The 25,213-nt window shown below is 41.0% G+C and overlaps 1 protein-coding gene across 1 annotated transcript; it reads right to left on the minus strand.

Moving 5' to 3' along the window:
* Positions 1–25: 25 nt before the first annotated feature.
* CRTAM (cytotoxic and regulatory T cell molecule) lies at positions 26–24,834 on the minus strand. Its single transcript, XM_060017130.1, has 10 exons — positions 24,789–24,834; positions 17,947–18,093; positions 15,570–15,722; positions 13,706–13,843; positions 12,312–12,473; positions 7,652–7,732; positions 5,611–5,694; positions 3,645–3,791; positions 1,979–2,065; positions 26–156 (listed from the first exon to the last, which is right to left on the minus strand). The coding sequence occupies exons 1-10, from the start codon at positions 24,832–24,834 to the stop codon at positions 26–28; spliced, it is 1,176 nt and encodes a 391-aa protein (XP_059873113.1).
* Positions 24,835–25,213: the final 379 nt, after the last annotated feature.

Consider the following 25,213-nt stretch of genomic DNA (forward strand, 5'->3'; position numbering starts at 1 on the left):
ATCCTATTTCCTGTTGCAATGAGCGCTACACAATGCTCTCTGGTATATGAGTGAGCTCTCCTTTGAATTTTGAAGGTTGTGCCTTTTCCTTCGTCTTTGTTTTTGCCTCTGAGTACAACTGTGTGATGTAGTTCATGCAGCTCTTAGAGCGGGAAGCTGAAAGAAAAACGTAGCGAACACGAACATTTAGTTTGAACAACATTGCACCCGTTTATTTGAAACACGTGGACTGCACGTGGTATTTGTAGGTCCAAATGTTAATGTGTTAAAAAAATCGAACCTGAAATTCACTGATGTGTATACATGGTCTTGAACGCCCTGTTATAGTCTAATTTTTAAAATGTCTTCTTATGTAAACTATATGCTCATAAACCTGAAATAAAATATATAGACATCTCTGCTATCAAATAACATATGTATCACTGGACAAAAAAATACATTGCCTTTAGCATAATTTCATACTGAAAGTAAGAGGGCTTGTGGGAAAAAGAGGATTGGGGCGACCCACTGAAAGCCTATGCAACTCTGTACACGGAGTCTGGAAACAGCTCCAGAAGGTAGCTTTTAAGTGAGCAAAAACAATAGAGTTGAAATGCTGGATCTGAGGGTGCTGAGGGAAGGAGGATGGAAGTGGGGGTCAGAGCCCAGGATAAAGTGCAACTTCCCACAGCTGTGGCAAGCCAGGGAGTCAGGGTGGGGGCAGACCTTTCTGGGGAGGGAGTCCTGAGTGCAGGTGCTCCTTTTGTTTTTTTAATTGTTTTTTAAATTTTATTGAAGCATAGTTGATTTACAATGTTGTGCTCATTTCTTCTGTATAGATACTCATTTTAAACTTTCTTAAAGGTGAATTACAAGGGCTTCTTCTTGTTCAGTAGCTGAGCTGAGGGCTTTTCTTTTCCTGCTAAAGGTTATAATTCTCCCACTCTTCTGTTGCCCTTGCCTGGGAGCATCGGCGTAGGAAACAACCCCAATTACACGTTATACTGACGTCATTCTCCCCCTGCCAGTCGTGGGAGGAGATGGATGTTATAGAAACACGCGTTGCGCTACAACAGCCTGTATGCAGCTGACACACATTTTCCCCTCCCACACCCAGGCCTCGCACAGACCTCTCACTTGTGCCCCTCTTCCTGCTACTACAGCTAGTCTTTCTTTCCGTTTCACACCCTGCTAGGTCAAAACCAGAAAAAAAGCCAGAGGTGTTGTAAAAGAAATGCTTCTTACAAAGCCTCAATAAAACCAATAGCAACTAGTGGCAAAGCTCACTGCATTTTCTTGCAACTTTTGGCAGGTGGAATAAGTTCATTTGCATGGAGGAAACAGTGGTTGGAAGGTGTAAGATTCTTGTTTTGCTATATTCCTAGCTTCCTTCTACTGGATCTTTGTCAAGAGTACACACACACACACACACACACACACACACACACACACGGAGTCTCCTTTTAGACTCTTCTTTTCATAGTTTGCTTGAAGAATTGCGCAGAAGTCATCCAAAAGACCTGAAACATTTCTGCTTGAATTAGTTAAGCCTTATATTCATTTATTCAACACAGATTTCTCCAGCACTCCCTCTGCGCCAAGCCCCAGGCTAGGATCTGGGGGTCCACATAGAGCAGATCCAGTTGCTCACCACCTGGAGGTGTACTGTGGTAGCTAAATTAACACACCAAACATGAGAGTCTGGCGTGGGAAGTGCTTCACTGTGAAGGTGTATGTAGGATACTGCGGCACACAGGAGGGTTCTACCTGTGTGTGACAGCGAGAACTCAGGGATGGCTTCCCAAAGGGGCATACCTCCAGCTACCTGAACTTAACTGCTACTTTTTGTTTTTTAAGAAGTATTTCCTCAAGTTCTACAAGATGATTTATGTGATTTGCTTTTTCTTGTGCTAAAAATCCAACTTTGAATTTTATTCTCCTCATTAAAGGCAACAAGTTAACCTCATTTTTCAAATCTCAGGTCACATAGTTGACTTACTTTGGCTATTATTCTCTTGGGATGATGTTTCTTCATTATTTGACCTCGATCTGTAACTTTCTAGAGTGTGCTCTGAAATTTCATTTTCTGCAGGAAGAGAAAATGGTTATTGAATTCTGGTGCACAGAGCATCATCTGTATTCAGAGCTGTACGTTTTGAGTAAGAGCATACCTGTTTTTATACCATAGTGGGCTTATCGCTCCCTCCCCCATACCTCATGTCCTCATTCGTTCAACAAATCATTTTTTATTCTCTACTATGATTCCTGCAGGCACTGTGCCAGGCAGTATAAGAGCTGCGGAAGTCAAATGACCACAGATTAGAATCAAGGACTGTCTTTTGGGAAGAAACAATTCCAGTAGCCCTTAAAGAGGTATGGGGGTGAAGTATCAACGGGAGATTTCGAAACAATAGTATGGCATTTGCCTATTGTGCAGATACAGCTGGAAAGCCAGACCCTGTGTTTAGGTATATTTATGATGAAAATGTTAGTGCATCTGAATATCTCGAGACATTGATATTAAACTAGGAGAAGTGGTACTTTTAAGAGGGTCATAGCCGTTCAAAGATGTAGTATTTTGCCGCGGGACATCATGATTTCTCTGTTACTAGAGGTTTTCAAGCCATATGTGGCTAAATCAGCAGTGTCCAAGATCACCAGAATGCAAGTCACGTGTGTAATTTAAAAGTTTCTAGTGGTAAAAAGTAAAAAGAAGCAGGTGAAATGAATATGTTTTATTTAACTAGTAGATTCAGTATAGTATTATTAGATGTATTCTTGTGTGTGTGTGTGTGTGTGTGTGTGTGTGTGTGTGTGTGTACTGAGCCTTCAAAGTTGGGTGTGTGTTTTATCCTTACAGCACCTCTCAAGAGCAACTAGCCACAGTTCATATGCTGACTAGCCATATTGTGGCTACTGTATTGAACAGCCCAGGTCTAAGTAACCACTCAGAATTAAAGAGGGAATTTAGTCCTGGCACACATTTAGGGAATGAATACAGCAGGTGGTTATTCTGGGTAACTTCTAAGGTCCCTTCTGTTTCTGATATGTGTTGAGTCTGTATTTTAGTAGATATCTTCCATGCTAGCTAAGTAATTTTGTTTTTGTTTCCAATGAAATAAACTTTTAAATCGGAACGCTTAGGGAAAATTACTAACGTATGGTTGACGGAGGCTGAGTGCATTCTTACAGTGTAAGAATGGGACCCAAAACAGTCTATTATATTCAACCTTTGATTGACCATTCCTAGAATAGGAGCTCCTTAAGAGCAGGGACTTGGTCTGTCTTGTTGGCAGATGTGTTCCCAGTGCCTGGAAGAGTGCCTGGTACACAGCAGGTGCTCAATGAATGCTTATTGAATGAATGAATGAATGGATGAATGAATATGCTATTTGCTGTCTTTTTGTGAGTAGAAGCCTCCACAGTTTAACGCCAATTCCTGGAGCTACTCTGGTTTCTCTTGGTCGTGCACTCTGTAACTATAGTTCCTGGAGAATCACATCCTGTGTTTACTGCAAAACAAACGGTTGCTTATTTGAATGACAACACTCATCAAATAGATAGTACAGCATTGAATGGAAAAGCTTTAATTGACAGAATTTCCCTTTGGGCTGGCCAATTGTTTGAGCATCTTGTAGCCTCCGTCAGGTTCTCTGCCCACTCACCTTTTTTCCATATGACATGTGCTTTCCGAATCTTCATGATGAAGAGCTGGACGATGATGAAGAGAATGAAAATGAGGAAGGAGACGAGGCTCAGTAGCAGGATGCCGCTCTTCTTCCTCGTCAGTCCCACAAACTGACGATTCGCTTCTAGAAGGAAAATGAAAGGATTTTAGACAGTTCAGCGGCTTGTTTTTTTTCTTTTTTTTTTGTCACTGAGGAATATACACAGTATTTGCAAAATATAGTAGAGGCTAATACACAGCTGAGAGGAAGAGACGACAGAGAGCTTTACCCTGAAAGTAAAGAGATTCGTGTCATTTATCCTGAAAACAAGCAAGCAGGGATACAAACAGACAAAGCAATTGTGTGGGATGATTTGAAAAAGGTTTTTTAAGTTACATAGATATCGAGCTAGTTATTTTTCATTTCTAGTGGAAACGTGAGAATATTAAATTATAGTCAGGGGATTCAAATTAGATGTAAGGAATGAGTTTTCAGCAAAGTGTAGTTAAGTAGCAAGAGAGATCGTTAAGGAGTTTGTGAAACTATGCAAACAAAATGAAATTTCATTCATCTTGGCTAGGTTAAATGCGGTCCTCCATGAAGGCATCTGGAGATAAACCAGATGAGCTCTTAAACATCCTTCTAGAATTCTGATTCTACGGGCTCTAATTTCGCTAAATGTCATTCACGGTCCCTGTCATCTCAACCAACAAGCCATTGAGGAGTGTCAGCTACGCGTAGAACATTGTGCTTAGAGCTGCATAAGGCACAATCCCTATGTTTTCGGGAGAGTTGTCTATATATGCAAACAAACAAGTTAATAGAAACAAACAGGATTAAGAGATCTGTGCCAAATTCTAGACCCACGTGTGTTAATATAATGACGTGTTCAGGGATTCTGAGGCAGGAGTGGTGCCTGAGTTGGTCAGGAAAGTGCTCGGTGAGGATCTTGGCCTTGAAGGAGGGGTAAGGAGAGGAGTGATGCGGACTTTTCCTTTCATCAGGGCAGTTAGGGTAAACAAGGGCATGGCAATCAAAATGGGATGAAGTTTTCAGAGAAAAATGTGTATTCTGGTCAGGACCTTATAGAGACAGGACTGCAGAGGTAGGTGGTAGAGAGCACCTTATGGAGGGTTGAGGGCTCACATTCCGTGCTGTGGACTGAGAACCAGAGCAGTTTTCTGAACATAGGTGTGAAGAGTGCAAAGGGATGTTTTGATAGTAGGTGCTGAAAATGCACAGCAAGGGGAGAAACTAAAGTTACAATACTTCCAGCAGGACGCGATGAGGCTCTGCCTCGGGGACGCGGCAGTGATAGTGGACAAAATACCTAAAAGAGAAGACTCCAAAGTCCTTGGGAACCTATTGATTTTATGTGTGTGTGTGTGTGTGTGTGTGTCCACACACACACACACACGCACAAGAGTGAAGGATGTCACCAAGGTTTGGGGCCTATGTGATGCTTTGGACAAGCTGATTTTGTGGGAAAAAGTGCTGTTCAATTTTTAGACATGTTGAGTTTGAGGAGATGACCGAAAATTCAGCCAGAGATGTGTGGGAAATGGAATGAAACAGGGACTAATGCTCTGGAGAATGTTCTGGAAATGCAGGTATGGAAATCTTCTGCCTGGTGGCAACAGAAACAATTTTGGGAATGGGAAAACTCTTTAAGCATTAAGGCAATAACCAAGGATGGAGAAGTAAAATCAAATCTACATAGAAGAAGTCAGAAGAGGAAGGGACATGAGCTAACGGACATGAGAAGGAGCGGTTAGCAAAAGTAACAGGACCAGGCAGAGTATGTCAAGGAAGCCAGGGAGACAACTGAGTAAAGGGACAGGGAGTGACTGACCAATAGAAAGGTCAAAAATAATGAGGACTGAAAAAGGCTATTGGATGTATTGATTAAGAGGTTAAAACATCAAATGTTTATGCTAAATAAATGAGTGGTGGGAACACTTACCAGTGGCCAAGTGAGAGACTTGAGTGGTTTGTTCTTCCTCTTCCTTGTCAATCTCTGAGGTACTAGAATCTTCCATTACTGCAACTAAGGTGAAAGTAAGACATGATATATACATATGACTATGTATGTGCCGTGTAGTGTGTATATATGCACAGAGTCATCCCAAAGCAGCTTTGGAAACCAAATTAAGTGATCCTCATTAAAAAAAACAACAACGAGGTCATTAGTTCATACTGACGTCTTCCAAAAATAGTTGCAAGTGGTCAGGATCAGTTTGCCTTTTTTTAAGGTAAATGTTTATTGACCACTACTCTGTGCCAGGCCTTAAACTGACCATTTGGTATATATTCCTTCTCACTACAGCTCTGAGCAAACAGAGGTTTTGAAGAGTTAAGTAAATGGTCTAAAGTCCTACAGCAAATAAGTGGCAGAGCCAATGCTGAGACTCAGAACCCCAAATTTCAACCAGCGTTTTATGCTTCCTTCCTGAATCAGGCCTTCCAGTTGAGACAGTTTTAGGTGCTTCAGGATAGCAAGTGAACACTGAAGAATGGCATCCCAAGCCTGATGGATAGAAAACCCATAGCCCGAAGTGCACAGAGCAATGATTTTTATGTTGGAAGTCAGCTCAGTTGTCATTCAAACCTATGCTTGCTTCCCCCTTAGAAGTGGGATGTACTATGATGATTCTTGCTAGGTAAGAGAAATTATAAAAATGAGATCGTTTTTTCCGATTTTGTTGTTTATCTTCCCTTTTCTTTTTTTATTTTCCTCTGCCGTCTCCTGGTTTTTAGCCCATTGCACAGCGCCACGATGTGGACCCCAAGGGGAATGAAACCACCCCTTCTATTGAAAATGGGTATTATTAACAGTAATAAAATTGTAGAAATTGAAAGCTGAAAGGAATTTTAGAAGCCATATTCCTTAAATCTTAAATGAAAAAGCAGAGGAGAAAATTGAGTTATTCAGTAGCGGTGTAAACCAATTTAAAGACAACTAGATTCTAAACATGTTTAAAAATATTGGATTATTAAAGCAAATGAGGTGGTAGTTCCGCTTCATAATATTTTCCGTTTCCATCGCCCTGCAGAAAAAGTCTGTATGTATGTGTGGTACATATGTACTTATCAGTGTTTAAAGAACCTAAACATTTACTTTTCAGAATTATTCACGATAAACATTTTAAAAATGTGATCTCCTACTCAGAACCAAGAACATGATGGTGATATGAAAGCACTTCTCCCACCACATGGCATTTTTATAGAGACACTATTTGAAACAGAAAGGGGACATATAGGAATGTATGCCTTTCTGGATGAGGCCTGTCTTGCTCAAAGCGCCTTGACAACGGCATGCATGCATTCATTCATTCACACTGCATTTTGTGAGTATCTGCTATTGCCAGATGCTATGCTAGGTAAAATACAAAGATAAGTTAAATATATGATCATTGCCCAGAGCTAACCATCTAGTGCTTTACTGTCTAAAAAAGCTGGTATTATAATCCAGGTGTTCTAAATTCTCCATTTATAGTTCAATCCTGTTATCAAAAACTGAGTTCTTGACAACCAAGTAAGTGGTGAGCCTTCAAGGGTGATTTTGTTATTCAATGACAAACACCAAAACTCCAGATTCTGCTTTTTGCTCTTTGTTGTTACCATGTCTTTATTTTGTGTTTGGTCTGTTCTAGATGGAAAAACAAGTCTCCTATAAATGAATTCAGCATTGCCTTTTACCACAGAGGAATTCAAATGTCACAATTGTGTGTGTGTGTGTGTGTATGTGTGTGTGTGTGTGTGAGTGAGAGAGAGAGAGAGAGAGAGAGAGAGAGAACTTACAAGGTGTTAGTAACCCTGAAGCCCATCCCACTAACTGATAGGGTGTTCTCCAGGTCACCATGACGCTGGAGTCAGTTGCAAGGGGTCCTCTATGGTCTTATTACAAATTAAAAGAAAAAAATGAAAACTTAGAATTGGAAAAGTGACCTTCCCAAAGAAGCATAATTTTTTTTTTTTAAGTTTTAATGTTTTTCGATACTTACCGGTACTAGTGGACTGCTGAGGGTCTTGAGAGGATGGAGAGCTTGTCTCCAGGGCAGCTGAAACTGTCTCTTGATCAGTAACTAGAAAAGGGGAAAAACAAAATTCTGCAACTACAGAGAGCAATTTTACCCACATTGTGCTCAGTACAATAGGTTGGAGAACGTATCTGGCTGCTACCTGTTTGTGGAGGTTCTGCAGCAACCTCAGAATTGTGTGTTCTCCAGCTCTTGCTCTGGTGTTTGAATCTGTGTCCCATTGATTTCCAGCTGCTAAGCTGCCTGGCTTAGAAGTGCAGCGGGCTGGACCTCCATGGAGTGGTGCCTTCGGCAGTGGTGGGCAAAGACTATTCGCCACCTTTATCTGTATCCATCCACCTATCAATCCCTCTGTCTATCTATCCAAGCACATATCTACCTGCTTATTTATTAGGTGGCTTTGGAGTCAGTCTCAGACTGGGTTGAATTCCAGTGCCGCTCCTTGCCTGCTGCTGAGTGAGTCTGGACAAGGTTCCTAATCTCTCATATGCTCAGTTTTCTCTTACCTGTAAAATGGAGATACTAACACATGTACCTCTTGGAGTTTTTTGGTGAGAATAAATGATTTCATTTGAATAACATGTTTAGCACAACACCTGGCTATTTATTAAGCACAGTGCTTACTACATGCTATTGTATGATATAAAACAATGTTTAGGAATGTTTCCAGAGGTTCAGCTTAGCATAGATTTGACCAGTCAACGAACAGGCCTGTAACCACAGAGCTTATAAAAATGGTGCCTATTAATTTACAAATATTGATACTGATATGTAATATCTTTATGGAATCTACAAGTGTTTCTCAGCCTTTTATTTAATCAAAGAATTTTCTGTGGTTTTGAAAATTATTTTCTTAATCAAACATTAAAGTTTTTTGAAAACTATAAATATGCCTGAATCACGTGCCAAGGGCTCTGAGAAAAGAAGAACCACTTAGGAAACACTAGAGAAATAGTAAGATAGATGATAAGTAAGCTCTGTGGCCACAAGGAAGCCAGAGAAACCTGAAGAAAGAGTAGAGCTGCTGGCAATGAAGAGAAGGAAAAGCTTGAAGGCAAGTCGAACAGAAGTGCTGGAAGCAAATTATAAGACGAGCATAATATGGCAACTACTGGGGACATGTAGAATAAAATTTGTCAATCATGACTAAGATCTAGAATAATGTACACTATGTGAATTCAGATAACCATATAGTTATGTACAGAACAGGTTATATATATTATATGCACTATATATATTATACACATTGTATATATTGTGTATATGCCATAGTGTATATATACAATTGTGCATATATGTACAATAGTCTGTGTATGTGTGTGTGTATATATATATATACACACACACACACACACACACACACACACACACACACTGGAGTTTGTATTTGATTTATCCTCTATTTAGCAAAACTGCTAAATAGATTCATTTAGACTGAATGTTGTTTTGATTAAGTGGATACTGGTACATGATGATTTATCTCCCTGGTTGGTTAGAATGTTATAGACCTCTGCTATCCAATATGGTATCCACCAGCTATACTGATTATTTAAATTTAAATTAATAACAAGTAATATTAAAAATGTACTTCCTCAGTTGCACTAGCCACATTTCAAGTTAGAGTTTTGGAAAACCTGTATCCACCACTGTGAACTTGACAGGTTCCAAATATTTAGGCTTCTGATGAGATTAGTGATGATATTAATGGATGTGATTTTGTTACTGAAATGTGCCCACATTTGAAAGATTTGTATCAACCAATGAATCAGTATTCTCCAAATGACCAAGGCATGATGTTAGGAATAGTGCCTGGATCATTTAAATAGCAAATTTGTTCGATGGATTTTAATGTAACAAGAGTATGAAAAGTTCATTGACATGGTTCTAGAGTCCACAGAGCAGCTAACCTTAAACTACCTCTTGTCGAGTTTTAGTGTAGCGTTGAAGAAGCGTATCCACAATTATCTGAAAAGGCTATTCAAATACTTTTCCCTTTTCCAACTTGGTGTGAGGCTTAATATTTTTATATAGTTTAAGCAAAACAACATATTACAAGAGCTTGAATGCAGAAGTCATGAGAACCTATTTCTATTAAACCAGATAGTAAAAAGATTTTTAGGGCTTCCCTGGTGGCGCAGTGGTTGAGAGTCTGCCTGACGATGCAGGGGACACAGGTTCGAGCCCAGGTCTGGGAGGATCCCACATGCCGCGGAGCAACTAGGCCCGTGAGCCATGGCCACTGAGCCTGCGGAGCCCGTGGCTCCGCAACGGGAGAGGCCACGATAGTGAGAGGTCCGCGCACTGCGATGAAGAGTGGTCCCCGCTCGCCACAACTAGAGAAAGCCCTCGCACAGAAACGAAGACCCAACACAGCAAAAATAAATAAACTAATAAACTCCTACCCCCAACATCTTCTTTAAAAAAAAAAAAGATTTAAAAAATGTAAAACTGCCATTTTTCGGGAGTGCAAAATATATTTTTTTCCATAAAAATATGCCATTTCTCTTTATATGAAGTAGGTTAATTCTTTTAAAAATAAATAAGTAAACACTGTTCCGAGCATGCAGAGTGTGGAGATGAGAGGGTCAGAATCCTTATTGTAAATATGTTTCTGAGCATCCTCAGCTAGCAAACTTTTACTTGTCGAATTTCGAGCATCTGTTGGTCAATGTAGGAGCTATAGTCAAAGAGAAATATTCATAGGCAGTTGGAAGCACCAACAGGTGATCCTGGTCTTGTTCTGTGAACACTTACTGGGGATCTGGCAGTGGTGCTAAATAATTGACAGTCAGATCATAAATAAAAGTTAAGTTTTAGCCTGTTATTATTATTAGAAACATTTTATGGCTATGATTTTTAGTCCTGTAGAACTATGGCCATCAAGGAGGGGAAACTGTGATTTCCCCTTCAGCAGTAATTTTTGTAGATGGCTTGAACAATTGCTGACAAGTAAAAATATGCTTTTTTGATATTGTTGATTCTTTTATTTAAAATCCGAAAGTCTTTCAGAAGCATTTAGATAAATAAAGCCTCATTTTCTCTTTGGAGACCCTCTCACATTCCCCACATGCTCCCTTGCACTGATGGGGGTGGAGGCTGGGGACCGGAATGAATGACAAAGAGGAAGGAGGGATTTCCCTGGTGGTCCGGTGGTTAAGACTCCACCTTCCAATGCAGGGGGTGCAGGTTCAATCCCTGGTCTGGGAGCTAAGATCCCACATGCCTCACAGCCAAAAAACCAAAACATAAAACAGAAACAATATTGTAACAAATTCAATAAAGACTAAAAATGGTCCACAGTAAAAAAATCTTTAAAAAAACCCCAAAAACAAAGAGGTAGGAATATTTGCGTCAGGTTACAGTACAGTCTGGTCTGTGGGTACTTGAGTCTTCTAAACCCAGCTTCCTCAAGACCTGCTTTTGGTTTGATGAGAAAGTGAACGGTGGCGAGCACGGGGTAGTGAGTGAGGAGCTGTTAGCCACAGCGCCAGCGCCCACAGGGCAGCGTGACAGTTTTCCCACAGAGAGGTTCTCGTTAACAAGTGCCTTTCCTCGTGGGTTAGTTCATTTGATAAAGAGCTTTTTCAACAAATGCACTGTCACCCAACAGCTTCCTCCTTCACTAGTGTGAGTGAATTCTTATCCTCCAGGAATCTCTTTTCTCACTAAGAAGAACTTTTATAAAGTAATGAAGGTCGGACTCTTATTAATGATAGATGTGTGATTCATGCTTCTTTTCTTTTTTTTAAAGACTTTTTTGATGTGGACCATTTTTAAAGTCTTTACTGAATTTGCTTCTGTTTTATGTTTTGGTTTTCTGGCCGTGAGGCATGTGGGATTTCAGGTCCCCGATCAGCAATCGAGCCCGCGCCCCCTGCATTGGAAGGCGAAGTCTTAACCACGGGACCGCCAGGGAAGTTCCCATGCTGCTTCTTATAGGATACTTCTTGGCTCAAAAAGTTTTATATAGTTTTTAAATTACTTCTTAAACTTTTGGTGAAGGAATCAGAGAAGAGGGATTCTGAAAACGAAGGCAACTCCTCTTCACATTTAATGTTTGATGTTTTTTTCTTTTTCTTATTCTTATTCTTATTTTTTGGTGCTCTGCTCAGAATATTAACATGGGTAAACTGAAATCTCCAAAACGGTTGTAACAAAATAAATCTAAAGCATAATCATGACTTAATGTGACTACGTGAGTGTTATATTAACATAAAATGATATTGACAAGTTTAGATTTATTTCAGTTAGTATTGTCTCCTCTTGGGTTAAGTACAGAGAGGTAGTATGCTTCACATGATCTCTCTAAACACATGACTGCAATAAAAAAAAAATAAGGTCAAGCGATGCCAGCTGTCATGATCAGAAAGCGGCCATGACACTGTTTGCATATGGCACTCTGCTAGGCTTTCTGTACAACGGGGGTTCCTCTCGGTGTTGGAACCGTTGCAACCCTGTTGGCTAGCGGGAGACATTTCAATCATTAAAGGAATTTGCTATTAAAGAAAGCTTTGTTGACCTGAGCTCACTCTGAAGGACTTTCCCTAACCCATTTAATTTTGTTTGATAGTGTAATATAAAGGTAAATTTAAAATAATTAAAGACAGTCATGGGTGGTTCTTACCCAAATCTTCAAACCGGAAAGGGGCTACCAGTTTTCTTCCTTGCAGGCCTTTGTGTCGGACGATGCAGCTCGCTGTTGAGTTTTTGCCATATGTGTGGACTCTGAGTGTGCTGGTGCTATTACACTTCTTCCCATCAGTTTCATATTCATGGTGGGTTTCACCTGTGGAGCAATTGAAAGAGGCGTGTGAGGTTGTGGCTGTTTAATGCTGTTGGACGTGTTTGCGTCTCTGAGAGACCAATGGCCTTGACATCTTGGCAAACCTGTTAGACTTCTAACCTCACTCTAACTTCCCCCAGCTGCCTGGGACGTGCTTGACCCTAGTTCCAAAGAGAAGCAGATGAACAAGAGTGGATAAGTTTCTATAAACCCTGCACTACTGGAAAAAAAAAAAATCCAAAGCTTATCATGTTTACACGGGAAAAACCTAATGTTGTGAAACACAAAGACCCAAGACCTTCCTCAAGTTGAATGAATAAGGCAAATTAAAGGAGAGGTCCAGAATTGGCACTGGACTGAATCTATGGTTACATAAAATCGAATGGAATGTCTGTTGAAATGTAAACAAACTAGAAATAGTTCCCAAGCACCACAGTTGGTTTTCCTGCTTCAGTTAAAAGGCTCAAAGCTTAGATTCTCTGTTACCAAAATATTTTTGTCTGTCGTGGGCAGTATGACATAGTACTCCACGGTATAAGCAAGTTCATATATGTTCCAATTACATGTATTATGTTAAATGTATTTTTATTTATTTATTTATTTTTGGCTGCGTTGGGTCTTTGTTGATGCATGCAGGCTTTCTCTAGATGCAGCGAGCGGGGGCTACTCTTGGTTACAGTGCGCTTCTCTTGCTGCAGAGCACAGGCTCTAGGGCGTGCAGGCTCAGTAGTTGTGGCTCGCGGGCTCTAGAGCACAGGCTCAGTAGTTGTGGCGCACAGGCTTAGTTGCTCCGCGGCACGTGGGATCTTCCCAGACCAGGGCTCGAACCCATGTCCCCAGCACTGGCAGGTGGATTCTTAAGCACTGCGCCACCACAGAAGTCCCTGTTAAATGGTATTTTTAATTTTATGCCTGCTACAAAGTTTATGCTCAGAGGTAATAGCTATATTGTACCTTTTATTTTATGAAATGTTATGAAGCCATAATAAATATTCCATTTTAAGTTTCTACCTTGTTTTAAACAAAAACATGTAACCATGTTATTTGTGTAAAGGCTTTCAAGAGTAAGGCATGGTATCGATTGGTTAGTAAGGATAATTTGTCTTGAAACAACTGATGAAATATTGAATGGTGGCCCCTTCTGCCACCAGAGGGTGCCAGAACCTTGAAAAATTCCTTAGGCACATAAACAGGGAGGAAAACAAAGGAGGAAAGAGAGCCATTTCTTCACTTACCTTGGATCTCCATGTCATCCCCTAAGAGCCAGGTTATCCGTGGAGGGGGCTTACTTCTCACAGTGGAGCATTTCAGTAGGACATGTTCTCCATTTTGCATTCTAACGGAAACTTCCAAGGTTGGCTTGACAGGAGTTGCTAAAAGAAAATTAATTTTTCTTTTCTTAATTAGCTGGTCTATAGATATCAGCAAAGCACAGAGCCTAATAATCTGCAGGGATCATTGCAGGGGATGGGGTCTAAATAATGGGCGTATTTTTTTACTTGACCTTTCTCAGAATATAGTTAAAGGGCTTTTAGGTACTTGGAAAGCTACTCTGGCTGTAATCAGAATGTTTGTTGCCCAGTGTGTGATTAGTCTCCAGAAATTCCCAGGCAGACTTTGTTACAACAGTAATTATTAAACGTTATATATGAATGTATTTGGCTGGTAGAACACTAAGTGAGGAATAGAGGCTTGAATTCTAGTCCTGTCTCTGTCACCAGCTATTGTAAGCACTTGGGTAAATCCCACAACTTCTTGGTTCTATCAGTTTCCTTGTCTGTGACATGACTGGTTTATGGTCTCGTTGTTTCAGGTCTAAACTTTCATGAGTCTAGGACTCACCTCAACGAACGTTACCTCTGTCCCCTCCTAACATCAAAGATGCATTTCTCTTTTAAAGGGCCCACCGGCCCTTTTTCTACTCCTGTCTTGGAAATCCTTTTCAGTTAGGCTTACTTCTTCCTCTTCCCTGGTCCAGAACTGCACTCTTTCATGTTGATTTACTCATTCATCCGCCATTGAGACATTATGAGGTCAGTTCCAAGTACGCACGAGATGCCTTAGATGCTAGCAATGCAAATAAGGAAAAGGTAAGGCCCGCCAAGGAGCTATAGTCTGGCGATGGGCTCAGCCCCTAACCTGTTAACTGAAAGGCCAAGTGCTAAGTGCAATGATAGCGGTAGGCATGGGGTGTTATGAGAGCTCAGTAGGGCACACAGTCAGTCTGAGCCCGAGTGGTATTTGGGGTGGCCAGTAAGGTGGGGAGAAGGTGATCCCTAAGCTGAGTCACATTGGTTCTCAAAAGCCCTAGGGAGCCACTCCTTCCCAGAGACTTAGTCAACATGCCTTTACTTTACGGCAGGTACCACACTAATAATTCAAGAAGAGAAGCCTAAGAAATTCTTTGTGTGACATGTGGGTTTATGTTATTTAGAGAGCAATAAAAAGCAATGTTTCTAATTGATCTGTTCTGCCATGAAAAGCAAAAAGGTAAAGATAGTGAGACTTACGCTGAACACAGCTGACCATCTGCAGAACTGAGCAAGTTCCAGCCCATCGGGAGCTGTCCCTTCCTATCCATGCCTCCCAATCCCACACCCACCCACCCGCAGCAGAAGAGAGGAACTTGTTTTGTAGAGGATGTGAGCTGATTGTCCAGTGCAGTTACATCTGAACTCATGCCATCTTAGGATGTGCTGTCAGAAGTTTCTGCTTGATGTCCGTATGTGTTTTGTGCCTTCCTAAACTAGTGTGCAAACTCCTTGTGGGCAGACGTTGTGCCTAATTCATCTTTGATTCTCTGCAGACTAGCACAGCGCCTGACACAGAGTCGCGGCTCATCCAGTACTAGTTTTCTTTCCTTTTAGTTCCCTGCAGAGAAAATTTAGTTGATGCCAAAGACAGATTTCACAAATTCACATTTTAGTCTGGGGCTTGCCACTCAAAATGCTGTTTTCCTTTCAAAAGATGGCAAAGGTGCCCGGGAAATGCCTTGCTCTAGGCAACATTTTTTAACTAAAATACTAAGTTTTAAAATGATGTATCACGTTCCTAAGTATATTGTTCCCAGGCTGGGTTTACTGGCATTCGGACACCTACCTAACACGATCACTTTCACTTCCTTTGTTCTCACGGAGTTGCCGTAATGCAGACACTTGTACACGCCTTCATCTTGCTGTGTTACATTCAGCACGCTGATGGAGAGCTGATTGGAGGAGTAATGAAGAAGCTGGTATTTGGAATTTTTTAAACCTGTACAAGAGGGGAAAAGAGCTATTATGAGGAGAGAGATCAGATGAATGCAGACTCTCAGTGGATTGATTATTCACAGAAATAGCTTTTGATTTTCACACTTTAAAGGAACAAATGTCCCATCTTCAACTGAGCTGCTTTCCAAATTCTGGTGTTGCCAGCTGGAGGCCTTGAATAGTTCGAAGTTAGTTTAGGAAATGAAATATTTTGATTCTAGGATCTGTGAAATAAGCAATTTGCTTTATTTGTGCTTGTAGGAAATTAAGAGCCCTGTGCTGGCAAAGGGTTCAGGTTGCAGGAGGATATTAAATAATTTTTATTTTTACGTTGCGGAAAACGCCCCACTAGGATTTATGTCTTTGAAATCTGATTCATTTGTGATTGTCTTGTCACAGTGTATGTGAAGAATGGAAAATAAATGCACTGATATTCATTGCTCCAGCTAGGTGCTTGTTATTTTTAATTTTTAAAAGTTCATTATTATTTGAAGTGTCCCAAAGATGACGACTTAGTCCTTCCAAATGTTTAAGGAATCGCCAAAACAAACAAACAAACCCCAACATAAAATCCCCCACAGCTCCAGGAAGTTCTAGCCAATAGCAAGTGTTCCTTTTGATTCTACCTTGACCTGGGATTTCCATCTCAGGTCAAAGGTCGCTTAGCAAATCAGAGGCTCCTTAAATGAATGGTTTTATTTGCTTCTTTTTTCTAATGTTAAGATGTATAATGTGAACAAGCCTAAAATAGTTAAATTGTGAATGGCTGACCAAGGAAGGTTGTTTCTCATCTGGAATAATTGTTGTGTGTCCTGGGACACGGATGTTACCTGAGCTGGAATTCAGGTGTTCTCAGTCTCAGCACTATGGACGTTTGAGTCCATAATTCTTTGTTGGGAGGGGAGACTACACTGTGCCTTATGAGATGTTTAGCAGCATCCCTACTCACTAGAGTCCAGATCCCCTTGCCTCTCCCTAGTTATAACAACCAAAGCTATCTCCAGACATTGCCAAATGTCCCCCAGAGGGCAAAAAGTACCCTTGGTTGAGAACCACCAAGCTAGATCAAGGCATCCTGTTGCAGAAATTTGAGAACGTCCATCTTCTCCCAGTTTACCCAAAACAAAGCAATGGAAAGCATTATTTAACAGAATTCTCTCTACTTAAATTTTCCTCTCAGAACTTTTGACAATTCATATCTACTTAGTCTATCGGAATCTAGTTGATTTAGCTTAAAATAATATAGTTATTTCACATTGAACCTGTCAATATTTAATAACATTTTCAAAGCACATCAAATTTTTTTTAGAGGCTCTGCTTTTATAAAGCAGAATGAAATTTGCTGTGTTGGAGACTTTTCCAAACATTTGACAGTTAGGAGTAGTAAATGGAGATATAAAATGGTCTCATAAAGGGGAGGGTTTCATAAAATCCTGCCCAAAGAGATGAACTAAATAGACTATAATAGACTATTAAAAAAAAGTAACGACATGAGGTCACAGATCCTAGCTAAACTTATTGTGGTATCATTTTCCAATGTATACATACGTCAAATCATTATGTTGTACACATTAAACTAATACAATGTTGTATGTCGATTATATCTTACTAAAATTGGGGGGAAAAAAAGAGTCCTCTTCCATCTCAGGCATCTAAGACTCAATATGTATTTCTGAGAGAGGAAGATTGCCCTCCTTTTCAAAGTAATGCGTCCTGTCAATTCCTGTCGCCTAGTGATCTAAAGGTTTTGTTAAGACCAACGAGAGAAGGGGAGCCATCTGGAAGGGGCTTTGAGATGTGGCTTTGGATTGCTCAGATGGAAAGCAAAGCAGCTGGCTCCAGATGCGGGGTGATGTGTTTGCTGCCTGAGGACCAAGGGCCCCCAGGCTGTCAGTCTGCTACCCGTCTGTCATCATGCCATTGGTGGTTTTCATGGTGGCTGAGAGTCAAAAAGTGACATGGGGGTGAGGTGGGTTGATGGAAACGTACTCTGTCATTTGAGCCCCCTTTAACCAACCATTTTGGTGGGGTTTCCATTTCAGACTTCCTGTCAGTAAAAGCAGCCACGTGTGAAATAATAAGCTTCTGGGTGCTATTTACATGTCACAGTGGGCAGAGCCAAGCCCACCGTTTGGGTGACTCATGGCCGCTTTCTGTCCCACCAACCTGTCTGTCTGGAAAATCCCTCAGGTTGAGGCCTGGCGGTGATTTACTTTTCCTTCACTTACCGGAATGCTCACTGAAGAAAATGGTGAAGCCCGACGGGGCCAGCCACTGCAGGGAGGTGGTCTCCGCCTGAGAAATGACACACTTTAGAGTGAGTGTCTGGCCTTCCTCCACGGTGACGGTTTCCATGTGGTTGGTCTGAAAGGCCTCTGCAGAGGAAGAGAATTGGGGACAGTCAGGCTGGCACGGGCCACGCCACTCCCGGGCTGAGGCAGGGGTTTAGACTGAGTGCAACCGTATTCATCATTCGGTCATTTACTACACATTTCTTAGAGAAACAAAGCGTAAGTCAGCATCAAAAGATGCGAGGAAGGGAGGGAACGCAGTGTGCAGGGGCAGTAAAGATGTCTCTCGAAAGAGATCCGAATGAAGGGGTGGGTTTTGATGGGAAGACAGTTGAATGTCTATTAGGCATTTGCCCTGCCATATGCCGGGAATTGTGTCTTCCATGTTACCAATGTTTAACGTAACTTTCAAACTAACCCTCTAGAGGAAGAATTATTTTGCTCACTTGACGATGAGGGAGTAGAGGCTCAAGGTCATAGAGGTCCTGGGGCTGGCATCTGTGCCCACGTGTGCAGGCTTGCAAGCCCATGCTCACGTAACTAGGTCAGACTGCCTAAGTGATGAGATCCCGGAAAACTCAGCCTTTCTGGACTCTGTTTATAAAACAGGCGACTTGTGTCTTCAAGTACAAATTGGGGGTCTTGGATTCTAAGAAAGAATGTTATTTCCCATCGGGCTCTTGCAAATTATGGAGCTGCCCATCACGGTGAGGAGGTACGCCCCACCTGCAGAAGGGCTTCTCCACCAGAGGGAAGATGTTCTCAGATCTCTTCCGATTTAATATTCCACAGCAGCGCTTTCCCCAGGCAAACGTGAGAGTCTAATTTCCCCAAATGACAAACCCCAGAGAATGAGAAACAATTGGTTCTAAGCAGCTACAAAGTTATCCTCCCAAAAAAGAAACTGATAGAAAAATAAATTGGCTTTACTGCCGATTTGGCACATTTATTGCCATTTGTTATTTCTTCAAGTTTTAAATTTAAAAAAATTTTTTTCCTGAGGACAATTCTTATCAGTGAAGGTACCAAACACTTCCATAAACAGAAGAATACTGTGAGGTTATAAAATATGAACCGCAAATGCAATGAGTTTTACTGCATAATCTTAAACCTTAAAAAAAAAAGAAATAAAAAAAGAGAAGCAAGAAGGGAGTTTATTTCCTTGTGATAAATTTCAAATATTAGGAAAAGCGCTTTGGAGAGCTCTGGGAATTAACTGGTGCAGACTTTTTAGTTTGTTCCATTCCTCGGTCATTAATTTCAACCTGGCCTCTGGCACTAAGAGCCCAGAATTACTGTATTGTATTCATATTGACTTCCATGGGAAAACAGTTTGTTTGAGTCCAAAGGGAAAACCACTCATATCATCAGCCAATACTGTGATGAACAACAAGGAATCAATAAAAAGAGATTATTTTCAAAAAAGCATTGAGTCATAGGCCAGAATCCTGCTTAGGCAGGTCGTTTGGAAATATTCTCATCTATAAAATCAACCTATAATTGAGTAATAAGGCTAATATTAGTAGAGATGCTTTGAAATGACAGTGGAGTTTCTTCCAAGGTTAAGCAGCTTTTGAACCAAGAATCTGAATCTAGACCTAACCTGCATTGCTTTGTTCCATCATGATTCTTGCTTTACTCTCTAGTTCTCGTGCATTTATCTTGCTTCCCACAAACAGATTGAAGTTTCCAGAGGGCAATAACTATGTTTTCTATTTCTCTAAAATTCATTCCTTACAGAAACTATCACAGTGTGAGCTTGGAAAGTAATGGTTTAATGCCAGCTTTCATGATGACACTATAATTTAGCAGGCAATGGATACATATCTATGCTCTCCTATTGTTAGTAAGAATACTGAGAGGCAGGAGGGAAGTTACTACATAAATAAATGATAGAATAAAAACTAGTGTTAAGCAACATCCCCTGATTTCATCCTTCGGGCCAGAAATTGACACTGAGAAGTTTTGCCCGTGTTCTTACCTTTGGTAAAATGATTGTCTAGACAGGAAGCCCACATCTGGGGAGAAGGGAGTGGCGAGAGTTGTCTGCTGCCTGTTTATGAATAAATGTTTCCCATTTTAAAGGTGTATATCATCCTTGTCTTTTTCTTGGGAGGCATGCTTATGAATTAAATAATGTCATTTGATTCTCACAGTGTCTTAAAAATTGTCCTAAAAGGTAGTATGGCTTTTTAGCATATGCCAAAGAAGTTTATCTCCCGAGATGAGTGTTCGCTCTTGCCTTTGAGAGTTCAGGATCAGGCTACTGACCACAAGAATAGGTGCCTGAGTTCCAGATGGAAAGGGCTGTGTTTGAGGCATAGAACACTGTCGTTTCCTCTACTCTTGGCTCCTAGCCTTGCTTTTGGCTTTATAAGCCTAATTATCTTGCAGTGCTGTCATGTAGACCCCGTGTTTGATTCAGAGACAGGAAATCCTTGTAGAAAGGAAGACTAGCCCAGTGAGAAGCCACTGAGCCCTATTGCTTCAGTGGTAGTGCTTAAAAATATTGTCTAATGTGTCTAAGTCACGTCAAAGGGTGGAAGAGGGGCACATGGGTACCTAAGTTTTGATGACACGTCTTCTAAGAAAAAAGTTCCCCATGACCCTTTTGTTGCCATTGAAAACTACAGTGGAACTCGTCTTTAAAATCTTTCTTCACCTAAGTTTAGAGCCAAACTTTCACCTTTTTTGTCAGAGGGATGGGGTGAGGGGTATCTTCTTTGCTCACCACTTCCTCCCCTACAGGTTCTAAAGACATGTATATCCTTATTCACCCTTAGGCTTTCTAGTGTAGACCCTGAGTGCCCTGTGCCTACTTGCTAGTTCTCCCTGTCTGGGCTTCAGACTTCTCACCCACAGACGAGCCCGACGTGACTCCCAAATGCTGGACATACAGAGCTTGAGAATGAATCGCTGTGATGTCTCTCCTGGAAGGTCACCACTCACTGCTGGTACGTCATGTTTACTGAGTGGATTATTGACTGCTGGGCTTGGTCGTTATCTCCACGACTGGGTTTATCCATCCACGCACAGCCATGTGTTACGAGGCCGCTAGTTAAGTCTGGAGCTATAGACTGTGACTGTGTGACTGGTTTATACATGGAAAGGGAAACTGTGACCTTCACCATCGTCTCCAACCCCCACCGTGTGAACCAGTTGTCCTATGAGTGGAATCGCTTCGCGCCGAAGTACACGTGACGGACCCTTAAGCTGAAGGGCAAGCGGCAGTCACACCTACCTACCAAAGCACCCGTAGATAAAACCTGTGCAGTTCCTAAGAGTCCTTGGTTTTTCCGAAGGTTTGGGGAGTTGAAGTGTGTCCACCCTACTCTAGGTCATCATGGCAGACTGAAGAAAGAGTGAGATATTCTTTCTTTTTCTTAGTAGCCCAATTATTGCATGCAATAACTTTTAAAACTCCAGAAGAGAGCCAGTCTGTCCTGCAGGGACCCCAAATTCAACACGTCCACTTGGAATTCATCATTTGTACTGTCCCTTGTGCTGCACACACACCAAACACAGACACACCACCTGCTCGGTTCTGGTAGTTCCCTGTACCCCTCGGTGTCATCCCAAGCCATTGCATGCCAGGTATCTGAAAGGCACCCCAGCGTCTTCCCTCTCCAAAACATCTCTTTAATCAATTCATTCCTCTTTTTTTCACTACTCTCACTGCCTCCATTGTTTCTTTCTTGGACCATTGCAATAACCTCCTTCTAGCCTCTACTCCCTCTAATTTATCATCCTCGTCTGCTTCAGAATTACGGTTAAAATGTATAAATTTGATCGTTTGATTCCTTCATTAGAATATTTGCTACGGCTCCCACTGCCTGTAGGAATCAGGTCAAAATTCCAGATAACTTGACTCCCATCTTTTCCTCCAGTTCATTTGCCGATATTCCCTTCCAGACGCTCCATGCAAATGGCTACTTGCTGTTTCCAGAAAGTTCCAGGCTCAAGAAGATACTTTGCCTTTGTCCATGCTGTTCTCAGCCTGGAATGCCTTTCTTAGCTCCTTCAAGGCTCAAGTCAAGTGACACCACTTTTGTCAAAGCTGCCCAAGCAGCCTTTAGCCTCTCCCTCCCCTCAGTAACCTCCTCTCTCCTCCAGATCCCAAAGGCTTCCATTAAACTTCTCTTACAGCACTTCACACATTACCTTTTTGGTTACAAGTATGTCTCTGTGGATAGACTACAGACTCCTCATACAAAAGTTGTTTGCTAGTCATTCATTTTATATTCCCAGGGCCTAACGCAAAGTAACATTTTAAGTATTTGTTCAATCAATGGCTAATCATGAGTAAATGTATATACTCAGTAATAAATATTTTAATAGGAAGCTCATTTGGTTATGTTAAATAATAAAGATGAGCTAGGTTAAAACCAGAGACACACAGTGAGTTAATTCTCAAACCAGAGCTGTATTTGCTTGGCTCTTATGAGGTTAGCAGGCAAAATATGCTTCGATTCAGATCATTACAAAAAGGCATTATTATTATTCTTTAGATAGATTTGATAGAGAAAATTACGAGTGTGCCAATGAATCAGACTTTCTCAAAATCAAATGATTCCCAGTATAGCTTTAAAGAATCCGTCTCAACAACATGTCAGTAAATGGATGACTCCTTCCGGGTCAAAGGAAGTATCAGGAGGACCCTACTCAACTTGCAGCTGTTCTTTGTTTCCTGCATCCTACTCTCCACTAAACAACCGGAATAGAGGGTGCAGATTGGTAGCTTTTCATCATCTGCAATATAGGTAAATGGGAAGAATTTGAAAAATTCTCCATTCTTCCTGTGTGTCACCCACCCTAGGGGCTGCCAGTAGGAGCCTTGAAAAGAGGGCAGGCTCCAAGATTATGGGACTTTTTTTTTTGCGGGGGGGCTATAAGTTTTTGGCACCCATAGAAGTTGTGCAGGGGAAGAAGGTATAGTGATCTTCCCATAATTCAGTTAGCTAAAAGCAGCTGGTAATTTATGTTGCCCAAACTGCTAATTTGCTGCCTTTTTGCTGATGAAAAAGCAACATGGTCAGCTCCTTTCCCGTTTGGGACTCTGATGGGCGTGAGTAAGCTTAGGATAGAGTGGGCAGTTGGTTCCCAAATACCATTGAGCCTAGACGCCCTCTGGCTGGCCCTTTGGATGAGGGTTCAGTTTGGGATTTTTCAAGAATGAATCTTCCAAATTGTGTAAATTATAGCTTTCAAATTTTTGATCCACATTAAGAAACACATTTTCTATCACAACCCAATACACACACACTCACTGAAAGCTTTCATGAGATAATACTTTTACTGTGTGCTTTGCCGATATTTACACTGTCATCTACTAGCTGTGAAAACTTGGGCAGGTTGTCTAATTTCTTGTAACCTCAATTTTATCATATGTAAATTAGGGATATGATATAAAAATACCTCAGTATAAAATATACCTCAGTATTTTTGCTAGGATAAATGAAATAACAAAGTACTCAGCACTGTGCACGATACAATAAATATACTTCTCCCCTTTCTTTATAAATAGTATTTGAATAATTTATATCCTAAAAGACTTATCTCAGGTTTACCTTAGGACATGATTATTGCAGTTTTTTATTTAAAACATTATTTCTGTGAGCTATTTTTATAAGGGAATAACTCGAGTGCTGAAAAAGTGAAGGTCAGTTAAAGGCTTTAAACTTTGGAATAATTGAAAGCATTCTAATTTTAGCCATCTAAATGTACTTTTTTTGAAGGTATTAGCTCTTCTTCAAGACACTTATTGAAGACACTATTATTTATTACAAAAATGGAATCTTTATTAAGTGCCTCAGGATGCAGGGACCAAAACAGAGGGCACTAATTGAAGTGTATAAGATAGGAAATTGAAGTACTATGTAAAAGAGGACATCTAGTTTTTAAAAATACTGTTCTTCAGATGCAGTTCTGTGGTGAATGAAGATTTAGAAGGACAGCTGCCTTACTTAGAACACAACAATACATCCAATTTTGGAAACAAACATTCAACAAGCAAGCAACACTGTATATGTGTAATTTTCTTTGCTAGAAAATGATACAAGTTGCAATCAGAGATTCAGGGACAATACAGCCTGCCCCCACTTTTGGGTAGGAATAATTTGACCTGTGCTAAAAAGGTAACTGTGTCTTTCTTTGATGTTCAAAACACTATATTAGAATTAAGCATCAAAAAATCACATTTGAAAATTATAATGAAATGTAAAGTATAACTGACTCAAAAAATAAGCACAAATTTTCACGGGGATCCTTATGATCTGAACGAATTAAGAGTTATATAGCGCTTTGCCACTTTCAAAGTACTTTCACATTTGAGATTTGATCCTTATAACAATCTAGAGTTTGGTAGATCAAACATTGTTATCATCTTCATTTCAAGATGTGGAAACTGTTTCAGAGAAATTAAATTATTTGGCTAAGGCTTATACAACAAGGAAGTTTTTAAAACTCCCAAACAGATGCCCTTTCAACTGGTATACCCTTAAAAGAGCCCATAAGCTTGTTACACTTTGCCATAACACAGATTCCACAGAGACACACACTACAATGACCCTTTCTAGACCCTGTAGCCACTGAACAAGAGATTCAGTAAGTCCAGTAACATCCCTCAGATATGTGATTTCGGCGTGGCGTGGGAAGTGGCAGATTTACCTGAGCTGCTTCTGCAGTTGGTCCTCCGTGAGAGCAGTTGACTGACTGGTAGATAGATGTGCCCAAACATTAGGTCAACTGAACATCAAAAAGCATGAGCTCTGAGTCCTTACCTTGTAAGGGGAACCAAGCCAGCAAGCTGCAAAGCCTCCACCACATATTGTGCTGTGCTGCTGTCACACTCTGTCAACTTCCTCTGGATTCTGAAATAAATAGAGCAGACTGGTTTCTTTTGAAAGGGGGAGGCAGTGGCTCTGTGACCTCATGTGTCTCACCTCCTCCATCCGCTCTGGAAGCCCCCGTCTTAGTTAGCTGCCCCCAAAATACCTCCCGGTGGAACATTTGGGGGACCACATGTGTCACCTCGATTGTGGAGAGGGGTGAGTGATGTGTTGGTGGCACAAATCTTTCTATTGCACGTGGGTAGTCCTGGTAAGTCAACTAGTGGCAGGGCTTTTGGGGAGAGGAGGGAGTGCAAGAGATATTAAAATGTTCCTGTGTAGTGACGTCACCTTGTTTTCACCTGTCTAGTTTATTA

This window comes from Delphinus delphis, chromosome 8 (genome assembly GCF_949987515.2).
Source record: "Delphinus delphis chromosome 8, mDelDel1.2, whole genome shotgun sequence".
Classification (NCBI taxonomy): domain Eukaryota; kingdom Metazoa; phylum Chordata; class Mammalia; order Artiodactyla; family Delphinidae; genus Delphinus; species Delphinus delphis.

Excerpts from the sequence above, each read along its gene's own strand:
- CRTAM (XM_060017130.1), bottom strand. The coding sequence starts at position 24,834 with ATGTGGTGGAGGCTTTGCAGCTTGCTGGCTTGGTTCCCCTTACAAG. Across the intron at positions 13,844-15,569 it reads AGTGAAAGTGATCGTGTTAG|CAACTCCTGTCAAGCCAACC; the intron begins GTAGGTGTCCGA and ends ATTTTCTTTTAG. Across the intron at positions 3,792-5,610 it reads AGTCTCTCACTTGGCCACTG|AAGCGAATCGTCAGTTTGTG; the intron begins GTAAGTGTTCCC and ends TTTTCCTTCTAG.